Source organism: Eucalyptus grandis, chromosome 3, assembly GCF_016545825.1.
Source record: "Eucalyptus grandis isolate ANBG69807.140 chromosome 3, ASM1654582v1, whole genome shotgun sequence".
Classification (NCBI taxonomy): domain Eukaryota; kingdom Viridiplantae; phylum Streptophyta; class Magnoliopsida; order Myrtales; family Myrtaceae; genus Eucalyptus; species Eucalyptus grandis.
Window position 1 is genome coordinate 16,316,374 of NC_052614.1, and position 19,075 is coordinate 16,335,448.

Sequence of the window (19,075 nt, forward strand, 5' to 3'; positions counted from 1 at the left end):
CATCGGTCGAACCCTCTTCATTTGGAGAGTTCTCTCTGTACCTCCATATTGCATTGTTGTGCGTAGAAGAACATGTAAAAATTATTGTGGCCCATATTATGTGATTTATTATATGGTTTAATAATTATTGAAATGCTATAAATGATTATTTGTTACGAGAAGGTACGACTCTAATAAAACGAAAGGGTATATCGCTTTGATGGAAGGCACCATTTCAACGAACGTATATATAGAGTCCGGTCCTCTCTCCACCCACATATGAACAACAAAAACAAAAAACAGAAAGAACGTATTCTCTCTTCCATCAATTGAATACATTAAGATTTAGTGGGTTAAGGGAGAGAAATCGGATTTCTTCTTTTGGATCAAGTTCAAGCGCAGCGTTATGGATAAAGGTATGTCTTCATCTATTTGTGAGAATCATGAAGATCAAAGATCCTTAATTTGTTATGAATTTCCGCATCAGATTTTATATGAATTATCTTACAGTTGGTATCAGAGCATTTGGTTTATGATCTCATGATTTTTCCGTTTAAATAAATGTTATGACTTATGCATGATGATTTGTTGAATGATCCTGTTGGTAGCATTTGTTGTTGTTGAAATATTCTGGAAGATTCTGTTAAAGAAAAATCCGAAGGATTGAGCGTTTTTCATAGACTAAAATGGTGAAGAAAAGTTACTGTGTGTGCACGTGTGAAAATGAACAAAAATGGAGTAATTCGGAATTTTAAGGACAAAAATGGAGGAATTCGGAATTTTGAGGGCAAGGTAGAAACTCTTCGATTCCGGGCAAAATCCGGCGACCCACCTCTTGATTTCGGACCCACACCGTCGCAAGACCATGAGGAACATTAGCCATGATTTTTTTCCGGCATATCGGTGTTCGCCGAGGCTAATCGAGCGGCGGAAGCGGCGGTGGTGGAGGTTTTGTGTTCTGAGAAACTTTGGTTTGATTTGGGGCCAATTTTTGGTCATTTTCTCTGAAACTTGGACCCATGTGGTCGTGCCGGCATGCTCTTCAAAACCCATTAATTATTTGTGTCTGGAATGGGCTACCGGAGAAGAAACGGCCGCGAAACCGCGGCGGAACGGCGAAAAAAACGGCGAAGAATCGCGGCTCGTGCGCGAGGAAGAAGGCGTGTGGGCTCCACGCGCACGCTGCGGTTGCGGCGCGTGGAACCCACGCGCCACGCGCCTTCACGCGCGCGCAAGCGCTGCGCGCGTGGGATCCACACGCGCGGGGCTTCCCGCGCCCGCGCGCCGAACGCGCGCGTGGGGCACGCGCCCGCCAAGGACGAAGGCACGTGCTCGGCACGTGCCTGAGTCCCCGCGCGTATTTTTCACGATTTTGCCCCTCCCGAGGCTCCTAATTACCGTTTTGCCCTCCATTTGATGGTTATTTACTATTCTGCCCTTGTTTAATTAATAATTACAGTTCTGCCATTGATGGTAATTTACCATTTTGCCCCTGGATTATAATTTTATGATTATGCCCTTATGGAATTAGGATTTTACAATTTTATCCTTATGCTTTGGTTAAGTTTTTGTCCTTGTGTGCAAATTTGGTAAATATTTGTATTTTACAATAGTTAAAAAAAAAAAAATTCATATTATGAAAGGTTTGTTAGTCACCAAAGTGGCCGAACCTTAAAGTCTTATGAATTTTGATATTGTAAATTATTTTATTCAATTACCCATGATTAATTGATGCTATACATGAAATTGATATGTTTTATATCATTATTGGAGTTATGGGTATATTGAAGTTCATTTATTATAAGAACTTAGGGATTAACCCAAAGGTTAATTATTTTCTTATGATTCATGAACATGATGGTTGATAATTAATATGACTTGTTAAATTTGTTTGTATATCCAAAGATAACAAATAAATTTTAATAAGATATATTTACAATTATCAAATAAAAGTTATTAGCATCATTATGGTTTATATATTTTTGTATATCATAGGATCGCCTAAAGGAGAACTATGATGTGCATGTGTAATTTAGTTTGAATCTGATTAGTTGATATTTTCAAAGCATTAATGTATGAGTATTTCTTGCACATTTGCAGTATCTGTACCTGTTTCACTCCATTCGCACGCCTCATCTGTTCCCCTATTTAATGGGATAAATTTTCCTGATTGGAGTGAGTAAGTCCGGGCCACTTAGGTGTCCCGGATCTTGATTTATCGCTTCAAGCTGAGAAACCAGCCGCTATTACCGATGAAAGTAGCAATGATGAAAAATCTTTCCATAAAGCTTGGGAAAGATCGAATGTGACCGAGCTTAATGTTCATGCGGATGACAGCTTGCAAACAATTTAAAGACTTCTCTTCCCAAGACTAACAATGCTAAGGAATTTATGAAATTTGTGGAAGAACGTTCTCAAACTGCTGATAAGTCACTTGCTGGTACACTGATGAGCACACTGACCACCATGAAATATGATGGTTCGCGTACTATGCATGAGCATATACTTGAGATGACCAATTTAGCAGCAAAGTTAAGGACTTGGGAATGAATGTGGATGAGTACTTTTTAGTACAATTTATACTTAATTCCTTACCTCATGAGTAATATGGGCCATTTCAAATGAATTACAACACTATAAAGGATAAGTGGAATGTAAACGAATTGGCCAGTATGCTAGTTCAAGAGGAAACAATGATAAAAAATCAAAAGGCTCATTCTGTTCATCTCTCAAGTCATCAAGGAGTTCGAAAGAATTTTAAGAGGAAAGGTGGAAGGAGCAAGAAGAAAGGACTACACATCCTGAATGACTCTTCAAGGCTTCTCAAATCCACAAGAAGGAACACAATCTTATTAAGTGTCATTTTTGCAACAAAATTGGACACTTGAAGAAAGATTGTCTAAAATGTAAGGCTTGGTTCGAAAAGAAAGGTAAGCCTTGTGCTTTAGTATGTTTTGAATCAAACTTTACATCAAGTTCCTTATAATACTTGGTGGATTGATTCTGGTGCCACCACTCATGTGTCAAATACGATGCAGGGATTTCTTACGATCCAAACTATAAAGCCAAATGAAAGTTATGTGATTACGGGGAATCGAGACAAAGCTCCAAGTTGAAGGCATTGGCACTTATCGTTTGATCTTAGATACTGGGCATTATTTGGATTTGTTTCGAACCCTTTATGTACCTACATTTTCTCGCAATTTAGTTTCTTTGCCAAGACTTGATGTGGCGGGATTTTATTGTAAGTTTGGATCTGGATCTTTTAGTTTGTTTAAGAGTGATACTCTTATTGAACTGGAACTTTATGTGATGGTCTTTACAAATTTAGACTTGATAATACTTTTGTTGAGACATTAATGACCTTGCATCATAATGTTGGCACTAAACGAAGTTTGGTGAATGAAAATTCTGCTTACTTGTGGCATAAACGGTAGGGTCATATATCCAAAGAAAGAATGCAAAGATTAGTGAAGAATGAAATTCTTCCAAATTTGGATTTTATCGACATTGGAGTGTGTATTGATTGTATTAAAGGTAAACAAACAAAGCACACTAAGAAAGGTGCCACAAGAAGCACAAGAGCTTCTTGAAATTATACATACCGACATATGTGGTCCTTTTGATGTTCCATCTTTTGGTAAGGAAAGCTATTTCATAACCTTTATTGATGATTTTTCACGTTATGGTTATATTTATCTATTGCATGATAAGTCTCAATTAGTGAATGTACTTGAAGGGTATATTAAAGAGGTTGAGAGGCAATTAGATAGAAAAGTGAAAATAGTAAGATCTGATAGAGGAGGTGAATATTATGGAAAGTATGATGAATCGGGACAATGTCCAGGTCCATTTGCTAAATTCCTTGAAAGACATGGTATTTGTGCTCAATACACAATGCCGGGTACACCACAACAAAATGGTGTAGCGAAAGGCGTAACCGTACTTTGATGGAAATGGTTAGGAGTATGATGAGTCATTCATCTTTACCCTTGTCTTTGTGGATGTATGCTTTAAAGATTTCTATGTACTTATTAAATAGGGTTCCTAGTAAGGCAGTTCCAAAACTCCCTTTGAACCGTGGACGGAAGGAAACCTAGTTTACGACACCCGCATGTTTGGGGTTGTCAAGCAGTAAGTAAGAATTTATAATCCACATGAAAGGAAACTGGATTCAAGAACGACCAGTGGTTATTTCATTGGTTATGCAGAGAAATCCAAAGGGTATAAATTTTATTGTCCTAATCATAGTACAAGAATTGTTGAATCTGGAAATGCTAGGTTCATTGAGAATGGTGACATCGGGGAGTGAAAGAATGCGTGATGCTTGCATTCAAGAAGTAAGGGTAGAAGTTCCTATACCCAAAGCTTCTAAAGATGTCAATAATGAACCTCCAATAGCCGAGTCACAAGAAATAGCATTAAGGAGATCTCAAAGAGAAAAGAGATCGGCTATTTCTGATGACTATATGGTTTATTTACAAGAGTCGAAATTGACTTAGGAATTGGAAATGATCCAGATTCATTTTCCCAAGCCATGGAATGTGAAGATTCTAATGAATGGTTTAATGCCATGGAAGAAGAGTTAAAATCCATGCATCAAAATCAAGTTTGGGATATAGTTGAATTGCCTAAAGGATGTAAGAAGGTCGGGTGTAAATGGGTCTTTAAGACCAAGCGTGACTCAAAAGGCAATATTGAACGACATAAAGCCAGACTTGTTGCAAATGGTTTTACTTAGAAAGAAGGCATTGACTATAAAGAGACATTTTCACCGGTCTCTAAGAAAGACTCATTTAGAATCATTATGGCTTTGGTGGCTCATTATGACTTGGAGTTACACCAAATGGATGTTAAAACCGCCTTTCTTAATGGGAATTTAGAGGAAGAGGTTTATATGGACCACCCCGAAGGCTTTTCAGTTAAAGGAAAGGAACACATGGTATGTAAATTAAAGAAGTCAATATATGGACTTAAACAAGCTTCCCGACAATGGTATCTTAAGTTTAACGATACCATAACTTCATTTGATTTAAGGAAAACACCGTTGATCGGTGTATATATATGAAGATCGGTGGGAGCAAGTTTATTTTTCTAGTTCTCGTATGTTGATGATATTTTGCTTGTTGCTAATGATCTTGGTTTGTTACATGAAACCAAGAAATTTCTCTCTAAGAATTTTGAAATGAAGGATATGGGAGAGGCAACATATGTGATAGGAATAGAAATATTCCGTGATAGATCACAAGGATTATTAGGATTGTCTCGAAAGCCTACATTGAGAAAATTTTAGAGAGATTTAATATGAGTAAATGTTCAAGAATAGTTCCAATTCAGAAAGGTGATAAATTTAGCCTTATGCAATGTCCGAAAAATGAATTGGAACGAGAACAAATGAATAATATTCCTTATGCATCTGTTGTGGGAGCTTAATGTATGCACAAACTTGCACCCGGACTGCACATCGGTTTGGCTTTGTCGGAATGTCAAGCGAGATATCAAAGTAATCCCGGAATGGATCATTGGAAAGCTGCAAAGAAGGTTCTTAGATACCCGCAAGGAACGAAGAATCATATGCTCACTTATAAAAGATCTGATCATCTTGAGGTGATTGGATATTCAGATTCGACTTAGCCGGATGTGCCAATACAAGAAAATCAACATTTGGTTACTTGTTTCTTCCGACTGGAGGGGCAATTTCATGGAAGAGTGCGGCGCCGGTTATTGCTGCATCCACTATGGAAGCTGAATTTGTGGCATGCTTTGAGGCCACAATTCATGGATTATGGCTGCGGAATTTTATTTCAGGACTTGTGATCGTCGACAGTATTGCCAAGCCGCTGAAAATTTATTGTGATAACTCTGCAGCAGTTTTCTTCTCTAAGAACGACAAGTATTCTAAGGGTGCTAAGCATATGGAGATCAAATGCTTGTCTGTCAAAGAAGAAGTTCGAAAAACAAAGAGTGTCAATTGAGCACATTAGCACCAATCTTATGATAGCAGATCCCTTAACAAAAGGATTGCCGCCCAAAACATTTAATGAGCATGTTGAAAGGATGGGCATTATTGGACGTCATTAGTGTTTGTATTATGTTTGTATTAAGTTTATGTATTTGACACTTTGAGCTCACTTATGTGTTTCGATATTTCCTGTTTTCTATTTAGTATACATTATGGGAATAAATGAATGTTAAATGGATAGTTTCTAAAGAAACATTATGGTTGGACTATTACTTTGTACTTTTCATTTATGGATCATGTTAAGTAAAGTGCTATAGTTGTAGTACATAGAAGGGACTATGTCGATTGATGACATACAACCGCTATGACTCACATTAGTTTTCTTTACTTAATTGTGATTATTATGTAATTGTCAATTTAATGAAATTTTATAGCATAATCTTATTGTGCACATTATAGTCTTTATTAAACCATGAAAGGAGAATCATATGGGCCAAGTGGGAGAATGTAAAAATTATTGTGGCCCATATTATGTGATTTATTATATGGTTTAATAATTATTGAAATGCTATAAATGATTATTTGTTACGAGAAGGTACGACTCTAATAAAACGAAAGGGTATATCGCTTTGATGGAAGGCACCCTTTCAACGAACGTATATATAGAGTCCGGTCCTCTCTCCACCCATATATGAACAACAAAAACAAAAATGAAAGAACGTATTCTCTTTCCATCAATTGAATACATTAAGATTTAGTGGGTTAAGGGAGAGAAATCGATTTCTTCTTTTGGATCAAGTTCAAGCACAGCGTTATGGATAAAGGTATGTCTTCATCTATTTGTGAGAATCATGAAGATCAAACATCCTTAATTTGTTATGAATTTCCGCATCAGATTTTATATGAATTATCTTACAGAACATCCCGAGGATAGACCGAGCACCTCCGATGTCGTTCAGATGCTAGGCAACGAAAGTGCCAATCTGCCTCCGCCAAGGCCACCGGCATATTGTTCGCACTTAGGTTATTGTAGCTCCCAGGAGCGGCAAGAACATGTGACTAATGATTTAACCCATTCCACTATTGAAAGGAGGTAGCATTCGATCAGATGGTACTTTTAATTTTCCTTTCCAGTTCAAGGTAATTTGTTATTCAAATTGTTTCTGCTAAAAAAGAGAGAAGAAAATTGCATTTAAAACTATGTTCATGTCTGAACGCATAAATTTTATGCATGAGTTGCATTCAAAGCGTGGGTTGACATTGACTTGTTCTCTAGAGGACAAAAAGTCATGATAATTGACTAGACTTTTGGTAGTGCCTTTAATTGACCTCCATTCAGAGAAAGTGACAGGAGTTGATTTATTTTAATAGCTTGATTTTCATATAATTTGATTTTGTGTAGTACCAAAGAAAACGTGTTTATCATACCAACTAAATCAATTAAGCTGTGCCTAGTCACCTTAGTAGGGCTGAGTCACTTGCGCTTGAGTTGGGTCAATTAATCTCTCGAATCGGACAAACTCTTGGGTTGGGCTTTGGGGAGGAGATTCCAATTTGAGTTCCAAGTGGGCCTCGTTGCAGGGTTGGATTCCCTGGGTCTCTTTTGGGCCTATGCTGGACTTGGGCCACATATAAATGTAAGGGCATTTCAGTAGTATATTAATATGATCCCAATCTATGTAAATCTCATGAGCTAATCAATTAAGTAGCACTGACACTAATATTGACATATGATACGCCGACATGTTATTTCTCAAAAAATAGTAAATTTCGACACATCGATATATACATGATAAATTATCATTTTTAGGATTATATCAATCAAATTATTTTGGTTCAAATTCACAAATAAATGATTTAAAAAAAAAAGGAGCCTGGAATGATTACACTAAAAATATTAATATACTATTTGATAAAATTATTTATTGTTTTAATTTTGAGTGACACTGGTGAGAGGAGCAACATTCGATGAGGAGGGGGGGATTGTGTGTTATCAGAAGTGAGAGTTGAAGAGGAGAAAACTAGGTTTTTCTTCTTTCCCGTTTTATTATTCTTTTACATATTCATATTTTGACTTTTTATTTACTGAAAATTTTTAAAATTAACCCAGTGCACGTCGGGAGAGTTGACCGTGTGTTGAATTTTTTAACACTTGTTGATCGCTTGTTAGAGCATGTCAACGTGTGTCGGACACATATTTGAGTGCTTGACATAACACAAAGGCTTATAGAGAGTGTTAATGCTTCCTAGGTAATTAATAGTCGTGATTAAAAATGACATCAATGCCACCATTACAATAAGACGCAAAAGCAATACAAGAGCAATTATTTTCGTGGTCATTGATGCCCAGGCCATCAGACTAATCAAATGCACGGACTCTTCTATCCTTAAAACGTTAGTCCCAACTGTGCGAAATCGTGGCTTCTCTATATAGCAATCAGCTATTATTGGAGTTTACGCTAGTAGTCACCTTTCTTATATGAGAATGGGAATGTGAAAGTTCAAATCCCTACATTCTCGAGGGGTTTAAATAGTGACAATTTAGTTTTAAGTGTAGATTTCAACACTCACACCCTACAATGAAACAGAACAAAAATCTGAAAATGAAAATTAAAGTAGAAGTAGTATATTACTGACAAAAAAAAAAACATATAACAGGCTGCACTGTTGGGCAAGTTTAACGAAATTTCCTTCCCAGTCATCATGAAAACTTGAATTTCTCTTGAGCACGAACTAGGAACAACTATTATCCCCCTCCGTAGCAAAGGTTAAGTAAATCTCACTAGCGATAGATCCAAAAGTGAAATTGTAATAGTTAAGTGAGCACGCTATTTAACAGAAACCCGAATATCCGACCATCGTAATACCCAATAAGTTGCGAGACCTCATCGACTTGCCACACTTTAAGTTGGGTCCTGTCGTGTTCGAACAGAGCAAGACCCAAAGAGCCGGTGGATGGAACTGATGGACTCTGCCACGGAACAAGAAATTGATCCCTCTCCTTATTAGTGCCTATATCGGAAACACCAGAGTTTCATGCCGGGCAGAAATGTGTCTGATGGATAATAAAAGCTTTCTCAGACAGTGCTCTCTCCTTCCACAGGGACAAGATTGCAAGAATCAAGTAACGTGGCATTTGTGTTGTTACTAGTAGCCGACATCACAACATTGAGAACTGCATGTTCCTTCTATCCGATATCGCCAAGTTCCCATTATACCTGATGGGAAGAACATAGGAAGAATCAAGAAGCGGGGACTCACGATTCGTAACCCAGACCGGTTTCTTGTGAGGATATCCATGAACTAGATGGCCTAGAAGTAGTTGCTTGAGGAAGACCCACCATCCCTAAGAATCCTAGTTCAAAGACATTGATGGTTTACACAGAGCGTGTTGATTTATCAATTTCTATTCTCTAATGAGTTTCTAAATAAAGAAATGCATTTGATAATAATTTAAAATTTCTGTTTCTAAAACAAAAATTCATTTGATAACAAATAAAATTTCTATTTCTAGGGGTTCGCAGTTAGGCGGCCGGGCATCCAATGTCCCATGAGCGGCGGGTGGGTGGCAAGTGATGACAAGAGTGAACGATAATAAGAGTTTTAATCTCTCACTTTTGTTTTAGAAGTAGAAAAATTAGAAATTTTATATTTTGATTTCGGCCCAAATCTTTTTCTGAAATAGAACTTTGTTCTGAAATAGAAAATTGAAATTGCGTTATTAAATAGATTTTTATTCCAAATCTGTTTCAGAAATAGAAAAATAGAGAAATAAGAAAATAGAGATTTTGTCATGTGCATCCTAAGATTCCATTTATTTTGCGAAAATGTTACATTTAAAATATATATATATATTTTTACATTTAGTTGAAATATAAAAAATATGTGGAAAATATTTTTAGTTATTTGGAAGGGGAAATTTGATTTGATTTTCCCTTTCTAAATAAATTTACATTATTTGAGCGCTCGTGACTTGTATGGATAGTTAAAATAACTGGAGTCCTGTCCTAGGTCCAACCTCAAGTGACTTGGGACTGAGCACTGGTGGCCTAGGCCGGAACTTTGTCCTGGGTGGGGGATGCGACATGGTTGCTAGGGTCTCGGGCTCAACCTTAATGGACTCAGGTTGGAGCACTAAGGACCCAATCTCAAGCTCAAGCACATGGGATTTGAGAGGGGCATTGGGGTCTCAAGCTCAGGTGTTAAGGACTAGGTCTCGATGGGCCTAAGCCCAGGTGTTGGGGACCTAAGCATGAGTATTGAGGTCCCAAGCCTTAGCCTTAATGAACTTGGGCATGGGTGTAGGAGATCAAGGCACAGGCACTAGCATCTTGGACCTAGCCTCTATGGACTAGGACATGGGCTTGGGTGTTGGGATTCGAGCATGGGTTTTAGGGTCCTGAGCCTTGAGCCTAGCTTCTGTAGACCTTCAATTTGTAACCTTTATAACATTACAATAGATAGGCCTTGCAACTATTTATGCATGAAATGAGCGTGGAAGGGTTTACTCTTTTTAAGATGGCAACTATGCTTTACTGCCTTTCTCTTTAATGCACAAATTTTTAGTTTTGAAGTTTATATGCATTCAATCGTTAAGAATAATGTTGGCTGTGGCAATAATTATTAACGTATGACCACAAAAGTATGTTCAAAGACAATTTTTATTCTTTTAAAAATTGATCTTTTACCATGTTTGGAATAACAAAATAATCACCATTTACCATCTTTAAATGTGAGTTTCTTTATATAATAAAATAAACTCAAAGAACTTTCCCAATAAGTTCAATCAAAAGCCTAAGGTGAAATTATAATGTTACAATGTTAATAGAGGGACAAAATCGTAACAAACATGGAATGAATCTCTAACATTCATGATTCCTTAAATTTCTAGCACTTTAAATTTCTAGCACTTTCCTAACTTGCTTGGATATTTCTATTTTTTCTTGGTAAGTTAAATAATCTGTTACTTCACCAAAAGTTAAAATTCACTTTCTCAAATAGATCAAATCATTGAAAAAAATTCTCTAAATACTTGAAATCTATATTTTTGGACTAAAGAAAAGTTTTCAATATATTTTATCTACCTACCCAGCCACCCCAAGAAGTTTCTTTTGGATCCATCCCTACCTAGAAGTACCTTGCATCATATCTAAATTTTCTCGAGTTTTTTTTATTTGATGATTCAGAGAACTCCGCACAATCGGGCAGCTGGAGGTAAACCACTGGGGCGCCAAGAGACTCAAAGCTAGTCTTCCTGCAACGCGCAAGTTGCAGGAGCTTCGAACATTAGACCTCCTTGATGGAAGTTATGGAAGTTTAACACCTACCCAGCTGAGCCACCGCGGCGGGTGATTAGTTTCTTCTTTCAATTTCAGTTTCTCTGTTTTTTTTTTCTTTAATTTCATTTGTATTTTGAATTTGTAACCTTTATTACATAACACTTTATTCATGGACATTAGATAGGTCTAAGAACTAGTTATGCATGCAATGAACGTGGAAGGAGTTTGCAGACAAATGTCTTACATATACTCTTTTAAACTGGCAACCATGCATTATTTAACGAAAAAGTTTAGTATCTCGATACTCTAATTTCTAGTCAAACCTTAACTGCCTTTCTCTTTAATAAATAAATTTATCATTTCGAAGTTTATATATAAATTTGGCCGTCAAGTATGGCTGGTCTATGTCAATAATTATGCATGATATAACCATGAAAGAATGAGACAAGTGGCAAATATGCATTATTGAAAGGCAGCTTTTAATCTCTTAAACATTTATTAGAAAAAAAAAAGCATTTACATCTATCCATCTTTTAAATGTCAGTTTCTTGCACATCCATAATCCATCAAGAGCTTATGGTGAAGTTAAAATGGCATAACGTTAATAGAGGGACAACATCATAATTCATACTTAAACTGGACAATTTTATTTTTCTTTGTAGGCTCAATAATTTTTTTTTTTTTTTTTTTGGTAAAGGTAAGAAATATATTAAGGAAATGCCAAATGTACAAAAGATCTCGTCACTGGGAACTTGCACTCCAAATGTAGGAACAAAAGAAGTGGAAGGGTGACGAGATGCAAAAGCCGTAAAGACGGCGCAACAACTACAACAACAAGGCCAAAACCCTCTCAATAGATCAAATCTTCAAGGACTTATTCTGTAAATACGTTTGACTTTATTAAGAAGACAGATAATAAATGGGTGTTTCTGCAAGTCAAACCCTCTCAATCCCACAGTAAACAATATCCAGTTTGCAGAATAACGATTTGGTACCTGCAGTGCTCAGTCCTCTTTTCCAATGGGCTAACACGCTCGGTGTTGCTTCATTAAACAAGCGTAGCCAACCGCTAGAGGGCCTTGCTTATACGCTTCTTTCTATCACCATGAAACTGAATGTGGAACTTATGCTGTTGCTGCTCCTATTTTTCAGTCTTTCTCCATGTGAGATGGCAAATATTCCGACGAGGATGATTTAGAATTGGAAACACAGATAAGAACAATGACCAAGCCACCCATCAAGACTTTTACGGTAATTTTCCTTCAAACCCTTTCTTTTTTTCAGTCTTTTTCTGTGTGAGATGCAAAATTTTTCAGTCTTGCTGCTCAACGGACGATTAATTGCATTTGATTTTATCTAGAGTAAAGAAGGAGACATGATTGACTGTGTTGATATTAACAAACAACTGACAATCGATCATCGTCTGCTGAAGAATCAGAAGGTTCAGGTAAAAATTTACCAATTACTCCTAAATTAATTGATAGATTTGCGGATTAATATCAGATAATTTAGTTGGAATGGTTTACTTGATACTCTTGTAATCAATTTTTTTTCCTTTTTGTAGACGGAGCCAAATCTACACGTCACTAGCCTACACAAAACTTCTCCGAATGCAAAGTCGGTAAGATTTGGGTTGAGAGAGCTTTGTCCCATTGGAGGATTACCCATTTGTCGAGTAATAAAAGAAGATCTGGTGAGCGTAACATCCTTGCCCAGGATACCGTCTGTTGCAGGCTATGAGGCAAAGTACTTTTTCTTCAAATCAACATGTAATATCCCACTCTCGCATGCTCAGATGCATATCTACACACATTCAATAGCATAAGTGATTTTGTTTTTCAAATCTAACAGTTAGGTTATGTATCTATGAATCTGCATGAGACCCCATGTCAAATGTTCACTTAGTACAATCTCAAAATCTGTTTTTTCCATGTTTCGTGTACAAAAGAAAATCAATACATCTTTTAAAGTAAGACCAGTAGGCATAGGTGAATAAGAGATCATTTATCATTTGTAGATGGTTTAAGTTACTAACTAACATTTGTAGGTGGTTTCTCTAATAGACAACATGGTACAAAATATTAAATATGGAGGAGGTGGATGTGTGACGGTCTACAATCTGACTGTTGCTCACGACCAAATGAGTGCATATAATAAGTGGAATGAATTCGGGCCCCCGAAGCATATTAGCATGATTGCAGCTGGTTGGATGGTAAGTGATTTACAAGCAAGTCAATGTTATAGTTTTTATGGACAAGAAGTTGAATATATGGTAAAATGATTTGAAATAAAAATCTCTTATTTTTCTAGGTTTCTACTGGCGATACCCTTTCTCAGTTATTCACGTATTGGATGGGTGAGTTGTGAAGATTATTGTCAATTCTTAATTGAACCAATTTTTTCACTGATTTTCAAAATCCAAACTAGATATTGGAGATAATTTGAATCTTATTGACTAAAGCATTGTCCTCTTAAGGTGATGGTTACCGCAATGGGTCCTATGATGTACTATGTCCGGTTTCGTCCAGGTGGATAGGGAAGTAACCCCCGGTTTCCTATTAAGACCTTGTTCTGCTTATGGTGGATCTCAATGTGAGCGTGTAATCGATATCGAACAGGTATGTTGGATATTTTTCAAGGTGCCTAAGATAATATTTTTTTTTTCCTACAATATATTAGCTACTAATAGTTTTGTTCTTAAAGTTAAAATTGTCGCTATCGTTCTACCCTACTGAAAGTAATCCATCAATCTTTGATCCGTGTAAGATAATTTTTGCGATATCACAAAGTCTATCGAAATAAACCAGTGTTAATAATTGTTGCATTTTTTCCATGACCACTTATTATCAATATTACTTTTTAATCAGGATCGAAATACTGGGAATTGGTGGTTGGTCGTGCTCCGCCCATCGATTAAAGTAGGCTATTGGCCAAAAACTATTTCCATTTTTGTGCGATGGCTCACCATACATAGCTTAGGGAGGAATTGGCTTTACGGGAAGCGATGGCATTTGTCCACCAATGGGAAGTGGTCACAAGCCAGACGATACTTTCAAGCGTGCCACCATCTTTCGACGACTCCACTGGGTTCAATGGGATCGGAAATTCCTATCTCCTTCAGATAACACAACGAAGTGGGTGGACAGATCCAAAGTTTATGATTTGGTAAATCATCACCATGTTAAAAGATATCGAAGTGGCTTAGTTTTGGACGTCCAGGGGGTTATTGCAGGTAACATGAAGAAGCTATCTTGAGCAATTCAAACAACAGAGCTATCGATTTTCTATTTCACAACTTATTAGTAATATAGCGACCTCAATGGTAACCGTAATGCCACATTCTTTTGACAGCTTCACAGAATTTCCAAATATGATAGATGCCCGCCAACTCTTTCAACCAGATCCAACATCCATGCTTTGAAGATCGCTATGCTAAACAATGACAAATGAACTGCATAAATTCATTATGGAGATCTGATAAATTGTTGCAGGGTATAGAAACGTAACAAATAAGTGCTTACCATACAAAATTTAATAAGCAAAACTGTCTATTTTAATTTTCATCTACTCCCTTTCATAGTTCATGTTTCTTGAGATTGAGACTGAGATTGCATTTACTAGCGGTAAATATTAGTACGAATAGACTTTAAGACAAAAAATAGGCATGCTTGTATAGATAAAATCGTCTATTGTGCATCTATAGTGATTATAATTGACCTATGACAGGAAACTATATATGATCAATGGATAAATTGCTGTGTTGCGGCTATTATTGGAGATGTTGCTATTAATGGTTTTATTGGCAAATTTCGAGTCATTACAACCCGCGAATAATAATGTGCTTGTAGTTACCCTGCTTTATTTTTAACCCAAAAAGAAATTGACCCGAGATCTCACTGGTCGGGAAATACGTTTGAATAGTATAGTCGGCACGAATTTATCAAGAGATATTTAGCAATACCTATTTTGTCGAAATTTATGGGCGCAAGTTTCAATCTTTCGAAAAAAGAATAGCTGAATTTTCCATGTAATTAGAACCAACACTCATTCACAGTCCTATTGGCCTATAACATGTCTTACTATTTACACCAAAAAAAAAAAAAATAAATACTTAGTCGTCCACACGAACAAGCACGTGCTTGACACGAGTGTGGACAGTCACCTGTGTTACATGTGAAAATGATCACCCATGTGACATCCTATGCACGACCATGATGATTGATACTCGTTGACTGACATTTGATGTTAGAGATGTACCTTGTCTCTACACTACTAGACAAATATAGTTTTGAAAGAGAGAGTTTGGACCTAAGTCCACTATGAATTTTAATTTAAAATCCCTATCAAAGTTGTCATGCTGCCGCAACTTTCCAAGGGGTGATGCACCGAGGGGAAAGCTAATGGATTACTACACCTACAATAATCTCAAGCTCTTCCAAACTTATACTAACCACAACTTTTGAGTCTTAATTAACATGCATATTAATTTATTCAGGAGTCATCACTAATCAATTATGGTCAATTAGTGCGGGAGCATATTTTACTTGTATGAACTAGAGATTTAATGGATTCTGGGAATTGATTACGTTATATTAATCTAACGCCTTTTCATTACATTTTTTTTTCAAAAGAAATATTTGTGCAAGCAATATTGGATTGATTATTAGCTTAACCACTAACATACAACTTGTAATCTTACCGGTACACAATCAATGAAATAACACTTAATAATTAAATTATTGAATAAATTGCTGAAAATAAAGCAAAAATTCAAATACCTCGAGCTAATTAATTTTCTTAATGTAAGTAAAGCACTAGAATACTATACCTAGCCTAACCATAATTTTACTAGCTAATTAAGCAGTCCTAATTAATTCCCTTGTTTGGGTTTTTATTTATAAAAACTAATTATATGCAATTGTAATCTAGGTTTAACGTGCATGATTTATTACTCTAATGGCATGAGACATGCAAGTTATATGACATAATTCTAATGTCTGGCAAAAATTAATATGAACTACTCTAACATGACATTCACTCTAAATTAAATGACCCTAAATATACAATCACTAAATGACATGGAATGGATATCATGGCATAAGTGACATGACAATAGGATAACATGGCATGATGTGGCAAGATGATATGGCACATCTAGGTGGTTGCAGCTAACCCTAACTCATCTCACATTGATTCCAGTGAAATAGAAAAACGCATGCCTCCCGCTATTGTTATACTACTAATTATAACGTCCATAACGTCATTCAGTTTCAATAATCTTCTTTTTTCTTTTTTTGTTTTTGGATATGGTGATGAATCTTTGATAATGGTGCAAAAGATGGCATGCAAATTCTAGCAAAAATCATCTTAGTGACCAAAGAGGGTGCAACCACACGTAGCATGCGAAGTTAATAAGCTTTGGACATTGTTTTATTGCTGTGACGTGCTAAGTGACGTGCTAAGTGACGTGAACGACTGCAAGAAATAAAAAGCGGAGGTTTGACTCGATTCGCACTTTAAACTTATGTTTTTTTTTTTTTTTTTTTTTGGTCGAACACTTTAAACTTATGTGGCGTGGTGCATTGGGCATTGCATCTATTCACATACATCCATGCAAACCGTAAAGCAAAGAGAGCATCAGGTTCTTATCTGCATCACCTCTCTCAATTCATTTATCTTTAGGATTTGATTCCTAAAGGTATCATAAAATTATTGTTGCAAAGGCAAGCCCCTCCCCTTTGAACCTTGAAGTTGAATTACCCAGAGAAATTCTGTGAATCTTTTTTTTCTTTTTTATATTTTTGGGTCCTTTCCTATCGATAATTTTCCAGTTCCTTGTATTGGCTGACTGTAAAAGTCTAATGGGGTGGTCCAACTATACCAAGATTTGTGATGTATTTACATTTGTTATTTACCTTTTCCTCTTTGGCTCACCAACTTTGGTCTCTATAGTTATGCATTCAATGATCCATCTGAGAACGATTCCCTTGAACCACCCATTTCAAAGGGCTCTTGGATTACAGATGTTCCCCCACATCCACACAATTTATGTTAGTGCGGGCGCACATATGTTTTCTCAGAGAGAGATGTTCCGAAAAAAGCGTGCATAATGTAAATGAAGCTAGGAAGAACCCTTGAGGGAGAAGACAGCATTGATTTGTGCCAAAAGGGACATTAAATGACGACTAACACAACGATGCATTTATTTGTTTTTATTCCCGGGAAAACTAAAGCAAAAAAGTGGCATTTTGTGGAGAAATCAAAGGGGGTTCTTGAAGCTTTTCTCTCCCTAAATTGCCGCACCTGTAAAGGAAAGATAATCTGCATTATTGACAGACATTAAAAAGGGCAAGTACACCTTATAATCTATAGCTATTGACAGCAACAAAACTAGTGGAACATAAGATGATAGATTTATTAGCCTTACCATATTCCCTTGGTGTCTTGCATTTGTAGCATTCTGTCCTGCTGGCATAGTTGTGCACTCCACATCCATATCTACGAAACCCAGATCACATTTCTTTAGATAATATTAACTATGGAAATGAATAAAACTTGGACATTAAATGGAAGAAGATCAGTAGAAGTTACATAAAATTGTTAGGTAATGGAAAATTCTCGTCCTTCTTATAAATTTCTAAGGGAAGGATGGAATTAAATTCCAAAAATAGTTTGCTATGGCTGATGAGCTACAGATGGATAATGATCTTAATTAACGCAACAGCACTAAAGAGCCTTGGACTCACCTATTGCAAATCCAGTCGCCGGCTTTCCACCCTGGAGGAACGCCTGTCTCTGGTCCGTATCCTCCACTACAACTGCCAACGTAATCATCCTTGAGTGCACCGCACCTGTAACAATTCGATCGGCTTGCATAGTTGTGAGCTCCACAGTTCATTGAATTGCAATACCAGTCTCCAGCCAAGACTTCTGTTCGGTTGTAGAGGTATGTTGAGACGTCAGGACCTCCAAACTTGGGATAACCACATCGTTGGCATGCCTCCCGCTTCTTGAAGTTCTGGTGCTGGCAAGCGCCACACAACCAGTCTCCTCCGGACCAGCTCATTCTCTGTCTTCATTGCAAAATAGGTTACAAATTCAGCTTCAGCAACTTGATTGTATGAGCTACAATAGAAACTAAGAAGATAATGATGAAGTGAACATTAATATCTATGGAGTTTTTTTTTCCATTTATATTTATAAAAGCTAGGAATTAAGTGACTCAGACTATCTCCAATTTCATAGAATATGTATACTGCTGATGAGAAAACAAGCTGAAATTGCATTTTCTTGCAGACTAGCCTATTTATCTTCTATATATGCTCATATTGCTGATCATCCTGCTGTTCTTGTCTTCTATCCTACATGGGTAACTACTGTTTATTTCCAAACCCACAACAGTTGTTTCTTAACATGTAAGCTAAAGCTAGTATATGATGAATTGTTTGCAATATATTTCTAAGCCCTAGAAATGACTCCAAAATTCAAACTTGAAACAATGTGGAACAAGAGTAATAAAGCATAGTGGAGCTAACCTTGGTGGAAATTGCAAAGTCTGGAGCTAGAAACCAACAGAGAACAGCAGGATACTGCTTATGTTCTGCTGTGTCTGGGTACAAGAAATAGCCAAAAGCGGTTGGTGGTTTTGAAGTTTGGGTTTGGGCACCTTATATATACACTTTGCGATTGGCGTCGTGTGGGCCCCCCCTCTATTTCTTTTTGGCCTTTTTTTCCCACAATGTCTGGATTTCTTCTCAGATGGTTCTCTAAAGATAATAGGATTCCAAAGGTAGCCAAAAAAAAAAAAAAATCGCAACTTCTAGATAAAACCTTCTCTTGACTCCTAATGTTACTT

The 19,075-nt window shown here is 36.7% G+C and overlaps 1 protein-coding gene across 2 annotated transcripts; it reads right to left on the reverse strand.

The window, feature by feature from the left end:
- Positions 1-17,354: 17,354 nt before the first annotated feature.
- Positions 17,355-18,854, reverse strand: LOC104428297 (zinc finger Ran-binding domain-containing protein 2-like). Of its 2 annotated transcripts, none has more exons than XM_039308168.1 (4): positions 18,756-18,854; positions 17,967-18,293; positions 17,648-17,718; positions 17,355-17,523 (listed from the first exon to the last, which is right to left on the reverse strand). In XM_039308168.1, exons 2-4 carry the CDS (start codon positions 18,284-18,286, stop codon positions 17,510-17,512), a joined length of 405 nt encoding a protein of 134 aa, XP_039164102.1. In that variant the 5' UTR covers positions 18,287-18,293; positions 18,756-18,854; the 3' UTR covers positions 17,355-17,509. The 2 variants fall into 2 exon arrangements, with proteins under 2 accessions (XP_039164102.1, XP_039164103.1); XM_039308169.1 differs by having other exon boundaries at positions 17,967-18,289; positions 18,756-18,842.
- Between the last annotated feature and the right edge of the window lie 221 nt (positions 18,855-19,075).

Coding starts and splice junctions, on each gene's coding strand:
- LOC104428297 (XM_039308168.1), bottom strand. CDS start 18,286: ATGAGCTGGTCCGGAGGAGACTGGTTGTGTGGCGCTTGCCAGCACCAG. Junction 17,719..17,966: donor GGCGACTGGATTTGCAATAG/GTGAGTCCAAGG, acceptor TGGGTTTCGTAG/ATATGGATGTGGAGTGCACA.